This window comes from Aulostomus chinensis, chromosome 18 (genome assembly GCF_037954235.1).
Source record: "Aulostomus chinensis isolate RoL2024-O1b breed Wild chromosome 18, RoL_Achi_v1.0, whole genome shotgun sequence".
Classification (NCBI taxonomy): Eukaryota; Metazoa; Chordata; class Actinopteri; order Syngnathiformes; family Aulostomidae; genus Aulostomus; species Aulostomus chinensis.
The window spans coordinates 10237372-10251659 of NC_141337.1; the positions used below are offsets into that span (position 1 = coordinate 10237372).

The following is a 14288-nucleotide window of genomic DNA, read 5'->3' on the forward strand; positions in this document are numbered from 1 at the left end:
AAATGTACATATATCACGATGTTTGATGGACATGTCTATACTGCAATACTGTACACTCAGGGTAGTCCCTTGGGCACGTTACCTCAAGTAATGAAACACCGTGTTCAAACGATAATGAGTTAAAGATCAACTGGAATGTCAGTCAAGTGTTTTTTGTAAACACATTAGAGGAGCAGCACTATTAAGCTGATCTAAATCAATGGTTCAGCTGCCGTTAGAGGCTGCCATGATGATGCTAACTGCTTAGTTTAGGAAGAAACATTTGGGCTGAGATCATTAAAGGGAGGTAACACTGCTGAAGGTGGTTGTGATATATATTATTACCCCGGGGTGCAGAAAATGTTGTAAATACTGACAAAGAAGTCCTCTTATTTAGGTTTCCACCTGAAAAACCTGGTCCGGTTAATATTGGAAGATCAATTTGAAATTCTCGAAGCAAAATCTCTTGTGACTTTTTGCTTGGAAAGATTGAGTGCATGGGAAAAAAGACAACTATTTCTAACTTTGGGCAAATGTTTAAAGAGTGAAAACTGTCATTAGGATGAGTGAAGTATATTTTTGAGACCTGTGTAACCCCTCCCACATGGTGTGGGATTTCATCCACTTTAGCTGCAGAAAATTCCATTAAAAAAAATGTTGTATCTCGTAATGAGTTAAAGCAAATCAAAATTGTGCATTCGCTCCATGATGAGGATACAAACCTATGGGTTGATCCTTGGCGCGTGATCTACTCCTCCACCATATTTGGCGGTAGTTTCTGTGTAACCCTGCTGCTGACAGACGGCACTGAAAACATGACCTCCTTGGCGGAGTTAACAAAGTCAACATCAGCCGACGTGTGCTGCACACAATAAATATGCCAACTCGTACAAACTCCCCACAAGTAAATATACACATAGACACTGGTAGACATTTGTTATGTGTATTCAAACACACAAATATAAACATACACACACAGTCCTCTCTGAGCCTACATTTAATATCAACAATCCCAGGGAAAATAGACTGATGGTGATGCTCCAGAGCTGTGCTTCCGACTGACCCTGTGGGGCCGCAGCCTGTCAGTGCCTTGGCAGGATGATGTTACCCCCCCCCCCCCCACCAACCACAATAATGCCTGCTTTGCAATAAGCAGCCTCAGTGAACAGCCCAAGAGCACAATATGAATTTTACACCATTCTCTTTTCACTTCCATCCTCCATCAGTCCATTGTAACCTATGTTGACAATGACATGCTGTGTGGTCTTTGCATGCAAAATGTATTCCCACTTCATCCAAATGAATTCGAGTTGTGGGAGAGATGAGGCATTGTTGGAGTGTGTAGTTTGGCCTCATACTGTCACACACTGCTATAAGGACATTATAGTTAAACCCTGAGCCTCAGCCTATGGAGTTTAGTGTCAAGCCAGCTCCAGAAATGAAAGAAAAGCGTGGATGGAAGAGTGGAACAAAACTGAGATACTCAGGGTGGAGGAGCTTTGATGCTATGATCAAATGCGCAGTCCAAGGCTACTCAAGGGTTTGTGCAAGGTCTGCAGGTTTGGAACAACGAAGCAGGGTTTGCAGCATGTGAGAAAGGGAACATAATGATAAGAAAAGTCTTGTTTTATGCAGTCGAACCACAGTATTAAATAGCGTTGCCTTCTTAAAATAATCACTGAAGTCATTTTTTTTTAAAGTTTTTTCATAAAACACAAAAAACTCGAGACAAAACATCATAAGGAGTTGTTTTTTGACAAAAATAAAATTCTCAAAAAATGACTTAGGCAATTATTTTAAGAAGGTGACGATATACTGGCTACCTGCAGCCGTTTACACAATCAGTCAGGGTCTTACGCATATGCACATTCTTAGAACCTCGTTCTCATTGCAGGAAAAGAGCCCCATTATAACAGAGCACCAGTCCACAGTTGTCTGATTCAGACTAACTAATGCAGCAAAAAGGAAAAACACAGAGGAAAGTACTGACAAACATGTAGACAAAGAGAGCAGATCATGCAGACAGCAGTGTTTACATTTATCCTCACAGATGGTCTGATGGAGTTCAAGCTTAACAAAGGGCTGTGAAATCATTTGTCAACCCTTGCAGCTACCAGATGCCCACAGCCATGATACTCCACCGACTGAACACAACACACATACATATACACAAACACACACACACACACACACACACAAAAAGACATCTGAGAGGGGCTTCTCATGTGACTGATATCCTCAGCTCAGAGCATCTGAGTGGTCCTCATGCCACTTATCAGGGTATACAGAGCCTAGAAAGGAACATAGCCTCAAGGAGCATCTATGAGCAGCAGCATAGTGGAGCTGATGCAGTCTTTAAGGGAGCATCCAGCAGGCCCAGCCAGCCACTGATAGGTTGTTTTTTTTGTTCCACAAGGACGAAGAACTGTTGCCAGAACACACAAAAATAGAGGTCCAATTTAACAACACAGAATAATTTCAGTGTTCATGCCAGATGAGATTGATTGCCTCTTGGGTTTGGGTTTGGCTAGCCCCTGGAGAGTGATTGACAGCTCATTAGCCAGATGGTGGTACTAAAGGAAGGCTGCACAGTAGCCTGATTGGCTGGCTCAGGCCATGCCCAGCATGCTTTGTAGTAGTGATGCCTTTCCACGGCTTGTTGGCCGGTCAAATGAGAAGTACCAGCTTCAGCTGGAGGAAAGGCTTAGAGGAGATGTGTTCAGTGGGAGGGGGGAGAGGAGAAATTGAATCAGTCGAAGTGAACTTGTACGGTGAGAAGAGGCTCAAAGCAGCTTCATCGAAATGCAAAGTCATGCTCTTCTTCAGTCGCGTTAACAACAATATTTCAAGCTAAGCCTTCGTAAAAAAACACTACCAGAACCGTAACTCAATGCTCAAGTTAACAGAAATGAACACAAAAAGCTCCAACAGCGGTGAACACAAAACATGTTTGTTAAAAAAAAAAAAAGAAGAAGAATTTTGTGAGAACAAGTCAAAAATGTGTGCTGCACCAGGAACATGATTTTGAAGTGAAAGTACTATTTGATTTGATGAAAAGGCTGGGACAGAGAGGAACAGAAACGTGTTGGCTGATCTCATTTCTGTGAGCGTCTACTGACCCACAGCAGTGCTAAAGTACCATCGCTAACAGCTAGCGTTACAACTAGCAGTACAGCCCTCTTATCTTCTTCCCTTCCTTCATGATTGCCCCTCTGTACCACACAGGCTAGATTGTGATTCGTAAACCAGGTCCTCTCTCTGTAGCACCAGAATGTTTTGAGGTTTATTGGGACAGATTTTACCTGCTGCCCCTTCAATCTGGATATTGTTTTTAGCCGTTATACTGTATTACTAATTATGTCTACTCATCATGCAGAGCAGCCCTAAATATTTCCTGTTCCTTAGCATTTTTGATCCAAAAATACAGCGAGGACAGCACTCCAGTCTGAGCACAGGAGCCACAAACATTTCAAAAAAATTTAATTCAGTCACCTTTTGTCTATTGAAAGGGGGGAGCATTCAAAGGCAACTTCATAAGGTGAAAGACCAGGCCCTAAACTTTCTCTGGGAAAAGGTTGCAGACCATATGCCATTTATTTAGTCTGAGTCACTGTGCCAAAGCCACAGTGACTGACAGACTGAAAGCCACATTAGACAAGAGATGAGAGTGACAGAGCGGGCACAGACAGGAAGAAACAGGCCTGGATGAGGGCCAGAAACCAAAGTCAGACATCACTGAACCCACAATGTTGTCTGTGAGGCAGCGAAGGAAGAAAGGAGGAGTATGGGAAGAAGAGGGGAACATTAGAGGATTAAAGGCTTGGCTATGAATTTTTTCAGATCACACACACACACACACACACACACACACACACACACACACACAAAAGGAAAAACACTTTGTGAATAAGAAGCAGTATTTTAGTATGCCGGTTTAACAAGGCGCTGCATGCTTTTTGTAACTGGAAACTGAACTTAAGAATGTTGTGATTTTCAAAGCACTATAAGCACTCACTGATTTAACAGGATATCTGGGCAGTAATGAGAGGAGAGTTCAAAACCAGGTTTGTAAAAAAAGGGAAAAAACTTAAGCATAGAAGAGGAAGAAGAGAGAATGGGGGAGTTGGCCAAGGCAATAAAACAAGAGCGGTATAGATTAGCGCGAGTTACAAATAAGTCATGGTTTCATTTAAATGCATTAAATCCACAATTGATTTGGTTTAGTGTCAGTGCCATAAAAGCTTATATGTAGGGATACAGGATATTATAGACTTTATAGCTGGTGTCTTGTGAGCAGAAAAAAGATGATTTGATGATGTGATGCTTTAACGTATATGATTCATTTTGCAAAATAAGAAAAAAATGTTCAACGTGCGTTATGTGACCCGTGTCATATCTATATGTAATATATTTGTCTCTCATGCCAGGGGAGTCAACATCAAGAATTTATTCAAAGGAGCAGCAGCCCATTATTTGTCAGTGGAATCAGCATGTCTGCTGTTATCGCTGTGCATCCCTGCTTTTACCGATGTACTAAGTTTGGTTCATATTCCCTCTCTAGCTCTGATCAGCCAATCCTGTCCCTTCATAGTGTCGTGTACTGTGATGAGCGATACACTTTGAACAGGTGTGTTGTTTGGTTTTGCACCTTTGATTAAGGACATGGGAAGAGGAACAGCGTGGAGCGAGAAAACGAGTGCAGATGTTGAGGAGATTGTTAATGAAAAAAAGAAAAGTCATCTCATCGGTTCTTTTTTCTGTCTGGGAAAAAATAGGGGTTAATCATGTCTTTTTCTCTTAATTTTCAAAAGGGACTTAAAAATGGTTGATTATTATTAAAGGACAGAAATAAAACATCTCATGGTGTTTATTCATTTATTTTTTTCCCCATGATATCACACAGGCCTATGTGGGAGAGAGCACACAAAAAGGAACAAGCGAGGGCTGCGAAGAAGCTCAGGGAATAGATCCTGATGCTAAAACCGTATGCTGATGAGTCAAGGAGCTGGTGATGTGATGACAAAGAGATCTGCTCAAAGCACAGGAATCAGCCCCTCTCTGGGATAGGCTGCGCCTCACTGAGTTTTCTATATATGTGTGTGTATGTGCGTGTGTGTGCGCGCGTGTGTGTGTGTGTGCGATTGAAAGAGAACAAGGTGGAGGAGAGGGAGTGGCAGAAGGAAGTAAATGTGTCATCATTGAAATTGAGTCCATTTTCCTACCTCTGAAATCCCTGGCAACATCTAGAGAGTGATTTCTCTCTCATCTTCCCTCATGACAAGCAGAGAGGGGAGGGGAGGGGAGGGGTGGGTGGGTTTCACTTCAGGGACAGATGGGGTTATGGTTCCTCTGATCATATATGATTTATCAGAAAATAAAGGGAGAAGAGAGTTCAGTTGGCTCTCTAATCACAACCCTTATCCCTTTAATCAAGGTGACAGAATTTTTTCAAAGCACTCACGGCTGTTAAATTCTGCCAACCCCACCCATCCTGCTTTCATGTGCTCCGATTTCATCTCAACCTAAGATAATAGCTCCAGTTTAACTACTCGGCAGATTCCTTCGTGGTAGCGTTGCTTCCTCCTTTTACAGATTCAGTCCAATATGCTGCATCGAAGAGCACGCAAACAAACAAAAACAATAACCGTGACCTTCATGAATATTCACACCACCTCTCCACCACCACAGCCATTCACAAACTATAAATTATGAATACTGCTGGGGACGGGAAGAATGAATTCAACAGTTAAAAGGCTTCTATCTAAGAGCTGTGCGGACATCCTTCTGTGCAAGTCTGCTTCAATGGCACTTAGCAACCTAGTGGAGCATAAATCTCAATTAAGAGAGCAAACATATCAAATCTGTTCAGACAAAGGCACACTATGGCTATGCTGTGTGTGTGCAGTTGCTCACTAAAAACATACAAATGAGTAAAGATGAAGAGATGGCAGTTGAAGTGAGGATCCATGAAGATTGAAGAGGAAGAACACGAGTTCCCTCTCTGTGAGATGGAGCTGATTTCTCTTACATGAGACAAAGTGACAGTCTATAGGTGGTGTAACCACACCGGCACCCCTCAGCCACAACACAATACCACGCAGAGGCATAGAAAACGTAGCTCGATGTAAGAGGAAGTATAATTGAATGGGAATTAACATAGAAGACAAAATAAATGCGTGCTACTTTCTTCTTGCCATATTCTCTATTCTTTAATACGCGCTCAGTTTTCCTCATAGCACATAGGCACTTGTTTATGCACCACACAGACTTAACACCTACGAGAATCACAACATTATTAAATTTGTCACCAAATTAAATGTACAACTTAAAGCTGACAAGTCTTCCAAAACCCAATCACACACAGTGTATCAGAGTAAACAAACATCTAAAGGTGATGGAGAATTTCCCTCCGGCGCCAACAAAGCCACATCGGGTCACAGTGTTATCTCTGAAAACTCCCAATGCATTCATTCAGCCATTTGTTACCGTAGAGAGATTGTGTCTGCAGAGCAGGTGAAAGATTTTCTACCAATGTTCGAGCACATTGCAGAGGAATTGGTTTTAGCTTGAGGTAAAGTGGATGACAGCTTGCAGGGTGGCTGCTGGCAACAGACTAGGAAAACAAACAAACAAAGGAGTGGTGGGAACATCGACAATTTGAGATAAAATTCATGGGTTAATGGGATCAAGTCTGAGTAATACAATATTAAAATGCATCTTTTCTATCCTTGAATGACCTGGCTTTTCAACATGCAGGTGCTGTACCTAATACAAAACTGCTGAAAGTGTATTTACCACTTTTGTGACATGTGATTTGTAATAAAAGCCCAGAAATAAGTCATTTTCTCGAGGATGGATATGAAAATGTGTCTGTTGTGTTAATTGAAATCCTCAAAATTAGTTGTAGCGCAACACTTATGTTGCGCTACAAAAGAAAAAAAAACAACAACAACCAAAAACATTTATACCAGAAACAGGGCGATGCTAGTTGTCCATGATGTAAGCTTACTTCAAGATTCCAGAGGTTTATTACATTAAAGTAGCCAGTTAGGGGCTCTAGGTGGAGTTCAGCTGGAATCAAAAACTGCACCTATACATTACCAGCACCAACGGTATAAAAATACCATGCAATCCAGTCAGAAACTACCAAAAAGCGTAAAGAAAAGCACAACAGTACCCTACGCTAATACACTTAGAATGCAGCTGCTGCCAGGGACAGAGACATTTAGAGCCTGGTAGAATAACAGGAACTTCACTATAACTTTAAGGTGTAAAACCTGAGTAAAACATGTCTGTAGCTAAGGTATAATGGGTTGAGAGACATCAACAAGGTAAGACATAACGGTGCTGAGACAGTGAGGCTCTCAAAGCTGATATGGAGCGAGGTTTACAACACATACATGGTATCAAACAGAACATTACGATTTTGCTAAGTGCATAATGCTTATACAGACTGGCCGAGCAGACAACTGCATAAGCGCCAGTTGATGACGTTGTTGTAGCGTCACCTGCTACACTGTCTGATAAGCTTTTCAGATGAAAACATTTCAAATCTCTCACGCCTTTTACTTCTGATGTTTGTCACATGAGTCAATGTCAAGAAAGACAGTATTAGCGAAGCCTGCGTGTGCAGCTCTAGAAACAAAACACTGTATAACAGAAAATAAACCGTTTAGCATTGTTTGGAATGCATGCAGTGTAATTGAGCTAGGTGTTTAGCTAGTGGCTCACCAGCCCCACCCCAACAAGGTAATCGTTCTAAGTATAACATTAGACACATGGCTGATTGATTCTTTTGGCTACATACGATAACTTTGTTATTCAGTTGTCATTATATGAAAAAGCTCTGAGGAACACAAGAAGAGGAGAAAGAGAGAAAGCAAGCCAACTCTTATTCACTGGGATATCTACAGGATGTCAATGCAAGATGAGAAGGGGATAAGCATCAACTCACCAGCTCTGGCCATCCTGCACCACTCTGAAGCACCTATTTTATCACAACAAAATAAAAATGTACACATAAGGGATGCATGGATTTTCTAGTGGCAAATTTCAAGCTACTTATAAAATGATTACTAATCCAATTAGGAAGAAAAAATAGCTTTTGTTGTTTTATGAACAATGTAGCACAAACATGACGGAATAGGAAAAAGAAATGGAAGGGGAAGTGAGTGGAAACTACAACATAGTCCAATGATGACATCACATTTTAGAGAGCTATCCCGGAGTTGTTGTAGGCCAAGTAGATACAGCCCCGAAAGAAATTTGTACTTGAAGTCATCAACTGACGTCGCAGCACCCAAACTCGTGAGTGAAGGAGTACTGCAGGGAAAACACCAATGTGAGCTACCCAGGAGATAACCGCTATTCTCTGGATCTAGTATAACGTTATGCATGTGAGAAGACACAATAGGTCCATTTGGTGTGGTGATGTTAGCCCATAGCCACAACTCTACTAATCCCAAGTTTAACCATTCTGCTAAGTTTTCAGCATCTACCAAACACACCTAGCTACCTGGCTTGCTCGCAACACAAATGACTGAATTATCATTGCTTAAGTTTTTTTTTTTTGGTTTTTTTTTTTAAGAAAGTGATGCGGTTAAAACTGCAAACAGTCTCCGCAGATCACTAAGCAGGATCCTGCGAGCTAACTTGCCGGTGGCTAACCGGAGAACTAGCAAGAGAACTGCTGCATGAGAGCGGTTTTATTGAGTAGCAAATTACTGTTTAGCCCGTTCAGTGATTGTGCTTCATGTGGGACATCATTTGCACTTCAGTTATGTGTCTGTCTGTGCCACATTAACAGTACTTCACTTTTTTTGTTGTTGCTGAAGCTAACGTGCAGTTCCTGTGTTTTTACCTTGCGTCTCCTGGTCTCAGCAGTACCACTCCACACAAAGCATTGGTATATGACTCGAAGATTTTGTTTCCAATTATCCACCTTATAACCGTTCACATGGGAGCACCCGGCCGGACTCATGACAGACAAAACATTCGGTTTAGTTTTTTTAGGTGTCAATGAAAAGTCTCTTGGATGATTCACTTAGCTAGCTAGCACGAACTATCTGTCCAGAAATGGTTTCCGTTTAGAAATGGGACAATCGATGTAGTATCCAAAATGCTCCTCGGGCATCTGACAAGCACGGACTATGCTTAAGCCTCCAAAATATGTTCATGGAGTCATCTACGAGGATTATCACTGAGCTAAAATTGCTGTTCCCGCTTCTATTTTGACAGTTGCCTTTTCCAGTAACGTTAGCCCCACTTCCACTCTCACGATTAGTTAGCTTTCTTTCTCTAGTTAGCCTGCTAACACTCAACTACTGCTTCACAATGCCCGTGCAGCGTACACCGTGATTTGCCAACACAAAGAGGTGACGTCACTACGTTGACTTTGGAGCACGTTGGGTGTGCTTGTTTTGGAAACCACGGTGTGCCGAATAGGTAAGATTGGGATTTTAACTGTGTTACATGGGTGACGTCCAACCCTGACAAACACCTCCCATTCATGATAGTTTGGAATATACAGAGGGGCAATAATTTTACAGCAACGTTATTCTTAATTTACAAAGCTATATTTTTTTCCTGTATCGTAAATCTTAAACATTGAAGTTGTCATTGAACCAAACTGAAGTGCAGAAGTGCATGTTTTAAAAATCGCAATTTAAAGATTGTAATTTAGTAAATTATCCGAATGATTATATTCATCTAAAGGGTATATGCAACATATTTTCATGTAAACATCTGCCATATTCTCATGTACTTCTTTTAATGTAGTTTACGCAGTAGTCTCAGGTCACCCGCCGTTAGTATCATCAATTAAAGCCTGCCACCTAGTGGTGTAAAGGTGTAATTCTGCAACCCTTAGTGACATGAAGCCTATTATTGTTAAATATTCAAAACTTAATACACTGAAAATGTGTTAGTATAGATGGAGCAGAGCCTGGGGGTTTTGTGAAAGATCTCTTTTGTTCTCAGTTTAATGCATGAGGTCTCTCTAGGTTTTAGGGTGAATAGTGTATAATGCATGTAAATCTGAGATTAGATGTAACTTAACATTTTTAAAATGAGTACATAAAGAAAATATTTGCCAAAGGATGCCAAGTAATTCCTCTAATAACAGAATTTAATCAACTAATGTGTTTTGTAACTGTCGAAGGAAACTATAATGAGTACAAAAAAAAACCTTTAACTCTAAGTTAAATAGATTTTTTTTTAAAGAAATTTAAATTCTCTTTTAATGTAGAATTTTGTCACAATACATTCAGGTGTTATCGAATGCACTATGTACACTACATACTACACTAAATAAAGATATAAAGTCCAAAACACAGGCAGATGGCTAACAGATGTCAGAATCAAGCAACAAGACTAAAGTAGTGCAGTTAGACAGACATGCAAGACACATGATAGACAAAAGGCACACTAACAAATGGATGAATGATCACATGTAACACCACCTCAAACACAAAAGTGCACAAACTGGATGAGATCTATACTTGAGGACAGGATAACCCTCATGCTAGAGAGCAAAGCGCTGGCCTAAATGTGTTCTCAGTTTCCTCTCAAGTTCAACTAAACTTCACCACAAAATGAACTTAAATAAATGTAGTACTGTTGCTTCTGCTGATACTACCACCTCTGTTGCTACTGCTACTACTTCTAATACTACAACTACTACTGATAATAATAAGGATATTAATAGTATTATAAGCCTGGCTACTTGAGTTACGGCTTTGAATTTGCACTTGAATACACAGTATTTCACACACACACACACACACACACACATACATATTTTGACTAAATTTGAAATGTTACATTCCTCAAGATTCCACTTGGGGGCAGTGCTGTTGTTTGTTTTCGCAGTTTACTTTAGCCACTACAAATATTTCTGTTTTTCCAACAATTTTATGCTTAAATTGATTATATTCAGTGGGTTTGTTGCACAATCAGATATCACTGTGTTGCAACTCTTTGCATTGTTATCAGGTGTCTGAAATCAATAGACGAGACAAATTGATTATAACAATGTATTTAACAAAAAAATCAAACTAGATTCCACTAAAGCAAGGAAAAATAGTATATTTTCTTAATGAGATGTCATTGGGGCACATCAAATGAGAGGTGCAGGTCATAGCAAGGACAAAACATGAAGAATAAAAAGGTCTTCTGAGGATTTACTTCCATGAAAAGGGGCCAGACACTCTTCCCAGAACACTCATGTCAAGAATACATCTTTATCCAATCAATGAACAATGAGTTTCTCAGACGCTTTTAATAAAGTTCATCATCTCCTGGATGTAAATCATTTGAAGAACTTCTTGATATTTTGAAAAAAAAAATCACTTGTCCTTAAATGGCAGACAGACTGGAAGCAAATAATTATGTCATTAATTAAGCTTCATTTCCCTGCTGTCTTAACGGGAAAATGATTGTGATTGTCATAGACGAATTGGAAGAGTGTTGAAGAGGTTTCATGAAGTAACCCAGAGCATATTCACTGAGATCTGAGCAACAAGAACCTCCCAGTATGGTATCACCATGTTAACATTTTGTCTAGACATGTTATGACTCAGTTTTAAGCCACAATATGGAGTCCAGGCACTCACATTTTCTCTAAAAGAGAAAGGCAAGAGGGACTGACGGACTGGAAATGTGGTGTGTGTGTGTGTGTGTGTGTGTGTGTGTGTGTGTGTGTGTGTGTGTGTGTGTGTGTGTGTGTGTGTGTGTGTGTGTATGTGTGTGTTCAACAAATCTCCCTCTCACCCTTGTATGGTGGTTCTGTGTCATCCTCTTGCTCGGGCTCCTGAGGCCTGGGTGCTTGAGGGTTCTATGCAGTATCTTTGCTGTTCCGAGGACAGCGCTTCTCTGGACTGAGGTTTCAGGTGTTGTTCCTGGAATCTGCTGGAGCCACTCTCCCACTTTAGAGGTCACTACCCCAAGTGCTCTTACTACCACGGGGATCAGGTCTGCCTTAACCTTCCACATGGAATCAATGGACTCAATTTTTTGTTGCACTTTTCTACCGTAGTGGCACTCCAAGCGCTTTACAGTGTCATCTCATTCACCCATTCACACACACACTCACACACTTATGGTGGAGGCTGCGATGCAGGGCGCCAACTTTCTCATCGGGACCAATTATGGGTTCAGTTTTTTGCGCAAGGACACTTCGACATGGTCACCGGGGTCGAAGATCGAACCAGCGACCCTTCGGTTGCTCGACCGCCACTCTACCTCTGAGTCACGCCATTGTTCTTTTCAGCAGTACCTGTTTGTCAGTCTGGAAGCTGAAGTCCCACAACACCTTAGCCCTGTTGTTCTCGACCACTTTTGGTGGTATGTCCCATTGGGATCTGGGTACTTGTAGTCCATACTGGGTACAGATGTTTCTGTTCACTATCCCCACCACTTGGTTGTGCCTCTTCATGAATGCTATTGATGCTAGCATCTTACATCGTGCAACTATGTGTTGTACTGTCCCAGGAGAATCCTTACACAGCCTGCCCCTTGGGTCTGCTCTAGTGTGGTAGACCTTGGCCTCTACGGCTCTTGTGCTTACGGCCTGCTCTTGTGCTGCCATGATGAGTGCCTCTGTGCTGTCTTTCAGTCCAGCATGTTCCAGCCATTGGTAGGTCTTTTTCATATCAGCCACTTCCTCAATCTGGCGGTTGAACATGCTGTGTAGGGGCTTGTCCGTCCACGTCTGCTCCTTTCCCTCCCCACTCTCATGGAGGCATTCACTGAGCAGCTCGTCCTGAGGGGTCATCTTCTTCATATACTCTTGGATTTACGATGTTTCATCCTGGGCAGTGGTTGTGATGCTCTCTAGTCCTTGTCCTCCCTCTTTCCGCTTAGTGCACAGCTTCATGATGCTGGACTTAGGGTGAAACCCTCCGTGCATAGTGAGGAGCTTTTTCTGTTATATGTGTATATATATATATATATATATATATATATATATATATATATATATATATATATATATATATATATATATATATAATTATTACGTTTTTCCATATTTGCTGTTTCACTGTTATCGTATGAAAAATTCATAAATGTCACTTTTATGGAATTGTTTTTCTTTCAGCAACATTCCCTCAACAAATTAAATGCCTATCCTTCTAACAGCCAAAACCCTAGAAGTGTTTAGTGGAGTGATTTGAACAGGCAGTAACTCTACTGTTTGTCCAAAGCATGCATGACTCCTTTCCTGCAATAACACCAGCTGTAATGCAATTACAGCACAAAGGAGGCCTGTTAAAAACCAGGAGATTATCAAGGCTCTGTGGAACTGAGCTTTGCCTTTCAAGGAAATCTGAGTGCCCAAACAGACACTGATTATTATGAGCTATATCTTTAGTAACAAACTAATTCTGAGTAAATGAATGATTCTGTTTTACGTGAATTTATGTGAATACAATGTGAGATCTATCCTTCGGTCCAGTCTATGAGAGAAGGAACAAGAAGTGGGTTACTACAGTGCTTTTTTTCTTTTTTTTTTGCCACACCTAAATAGATGGGAAAAGGGGGGCGGGAGGAAGAGGATGTTAATCACTAACAGTACACAGTGGAGTTCATCCATGGTTCAGATGATTCAACCGGACAGAGGGTCCTGTCTTCATTTTTGGCACTTCATCAATTTTTCCACGTGTCATTTTTTAAAATGTGAATGACCGCAAAATATGCATGACATAGCAGCATTGTTTTTGCCCTCGAATGATGATCGTCAGCTGACCAAAAGCTCTTTCTGTCTTGTATTCACAAAAAAACAGTTGTTTTTGTTTTTTTCGCCAACATTCTCCAGGCTCAGGACTCGCATGATGAAAAATGACTTCCTGTTGAATTAAACTCTTGTTCTCTAAAGGCAGCTTTAACAATATGTGCTCAGTTCACAGATGTCTCAGTGCTTGATAGAGAATGGTTTGCTTTATAAGAAAAATGAGACGGACTGATGTTAGATTATTGTTCATCCAGAGAGCATGCTATGGTCAGACCACAGATCGGATCAGCTCTCTGATGGAGATGATACACTGAGAGGTGAAACATCTGAGGGTGAACAGAGAGAACTTTGGAGTAGTAGTTTGAGGTCACAAGGTGCAAATTTTACCCAGAAGTTTTGTGTTCGTTATAAAGCAAGTGTTTAGACTGAGTTGCAAATGTGATCTTATCTGGAAATGTTTGCTTTTCGTTTCAGGAGAATAAAAAAAAACAAAAAAACATCTGTGTTTCACACAGGGGTCAAAACGTATACAAAATACACATTATACTTGTTTGGCATGTATTTAGTTACTTTATTTTTT

General features: G+C 40.9%; 2 protein-coding genes across 3 annotated transcripts in view; both read right to left on the reverse strand.

The window, feature by feature from the left end:
* The window catches only part of LOC147245083 (ubiquitin carboxyl-terminal hydrolase 22), a 27981-nt gene extending 18662 nt beyond the window's left edge, over positions 1-9319 (reverse strand). The window contains exons 1-2 of one of the 2 annotated variants that reach the window (XM_086184068.1): positions 8840-9319; positions 7934-7966 (exon numbers count right to left, since the gene is read on the reverse strand). In XM_086184068.1, coding sequence (XP_086040194.1) covers positions 7934-7966; positions 8840-8959 — 153 coding nt within the window. In that variant the 5' untranslated portion in view covers positions 8960-9319. The remainder of the gene's footprint in view (positions 1-7933; positions 7967-8839) is intronic. The other variant, XM_086184069.1, reaches the window with a different exon arrangement.
* LOC147245084 (uncharacterized) lies at positions 9041-12886 on the reverse strand. The gene is made up of 3 exons (XM_086185135.1): positions 12254-12886; positions 11749-11877; positions 9041-9112 (listed from the first exon to the last, which is right to left on the reverse strand). Exons 1-3 carry the CDS (start codon positions 12758-12760, stop codon positions 9041-9043), a joined length of 708 nt encoding a protein of 235 aa, XP_086041261.1. The 5' UTR covers positions 12761-12886.
* Between the last annotated feature and the right edge of the window lie 1402 nt (positions 12887-14288).

Bases quoted from the DNA above. Each gene is read 5' to 3' on its own strand.
- LOC147245084 (XM_086185135.1), bottom strand. From the start codon at position 12,760: ATGAAGAAGATGACCCCTCAGGACGAGCTGCTCAGTGAATGCCTCCAT. The intron at 11,878-12,253 runs GTACTGCTGAAA...CAGCAGATTCCA, and splicing joins GCTTCCAGACTGACAAACAG to GGAACAACACCTGAAACCTC. The intron at 9,113-11,748 runs GTGAGAGGGAGA...CGTGCTTGTCAG, and splicing joins CACAGAACCACCATACAAGG to ATGCCCGAGGAGCATTTTGG.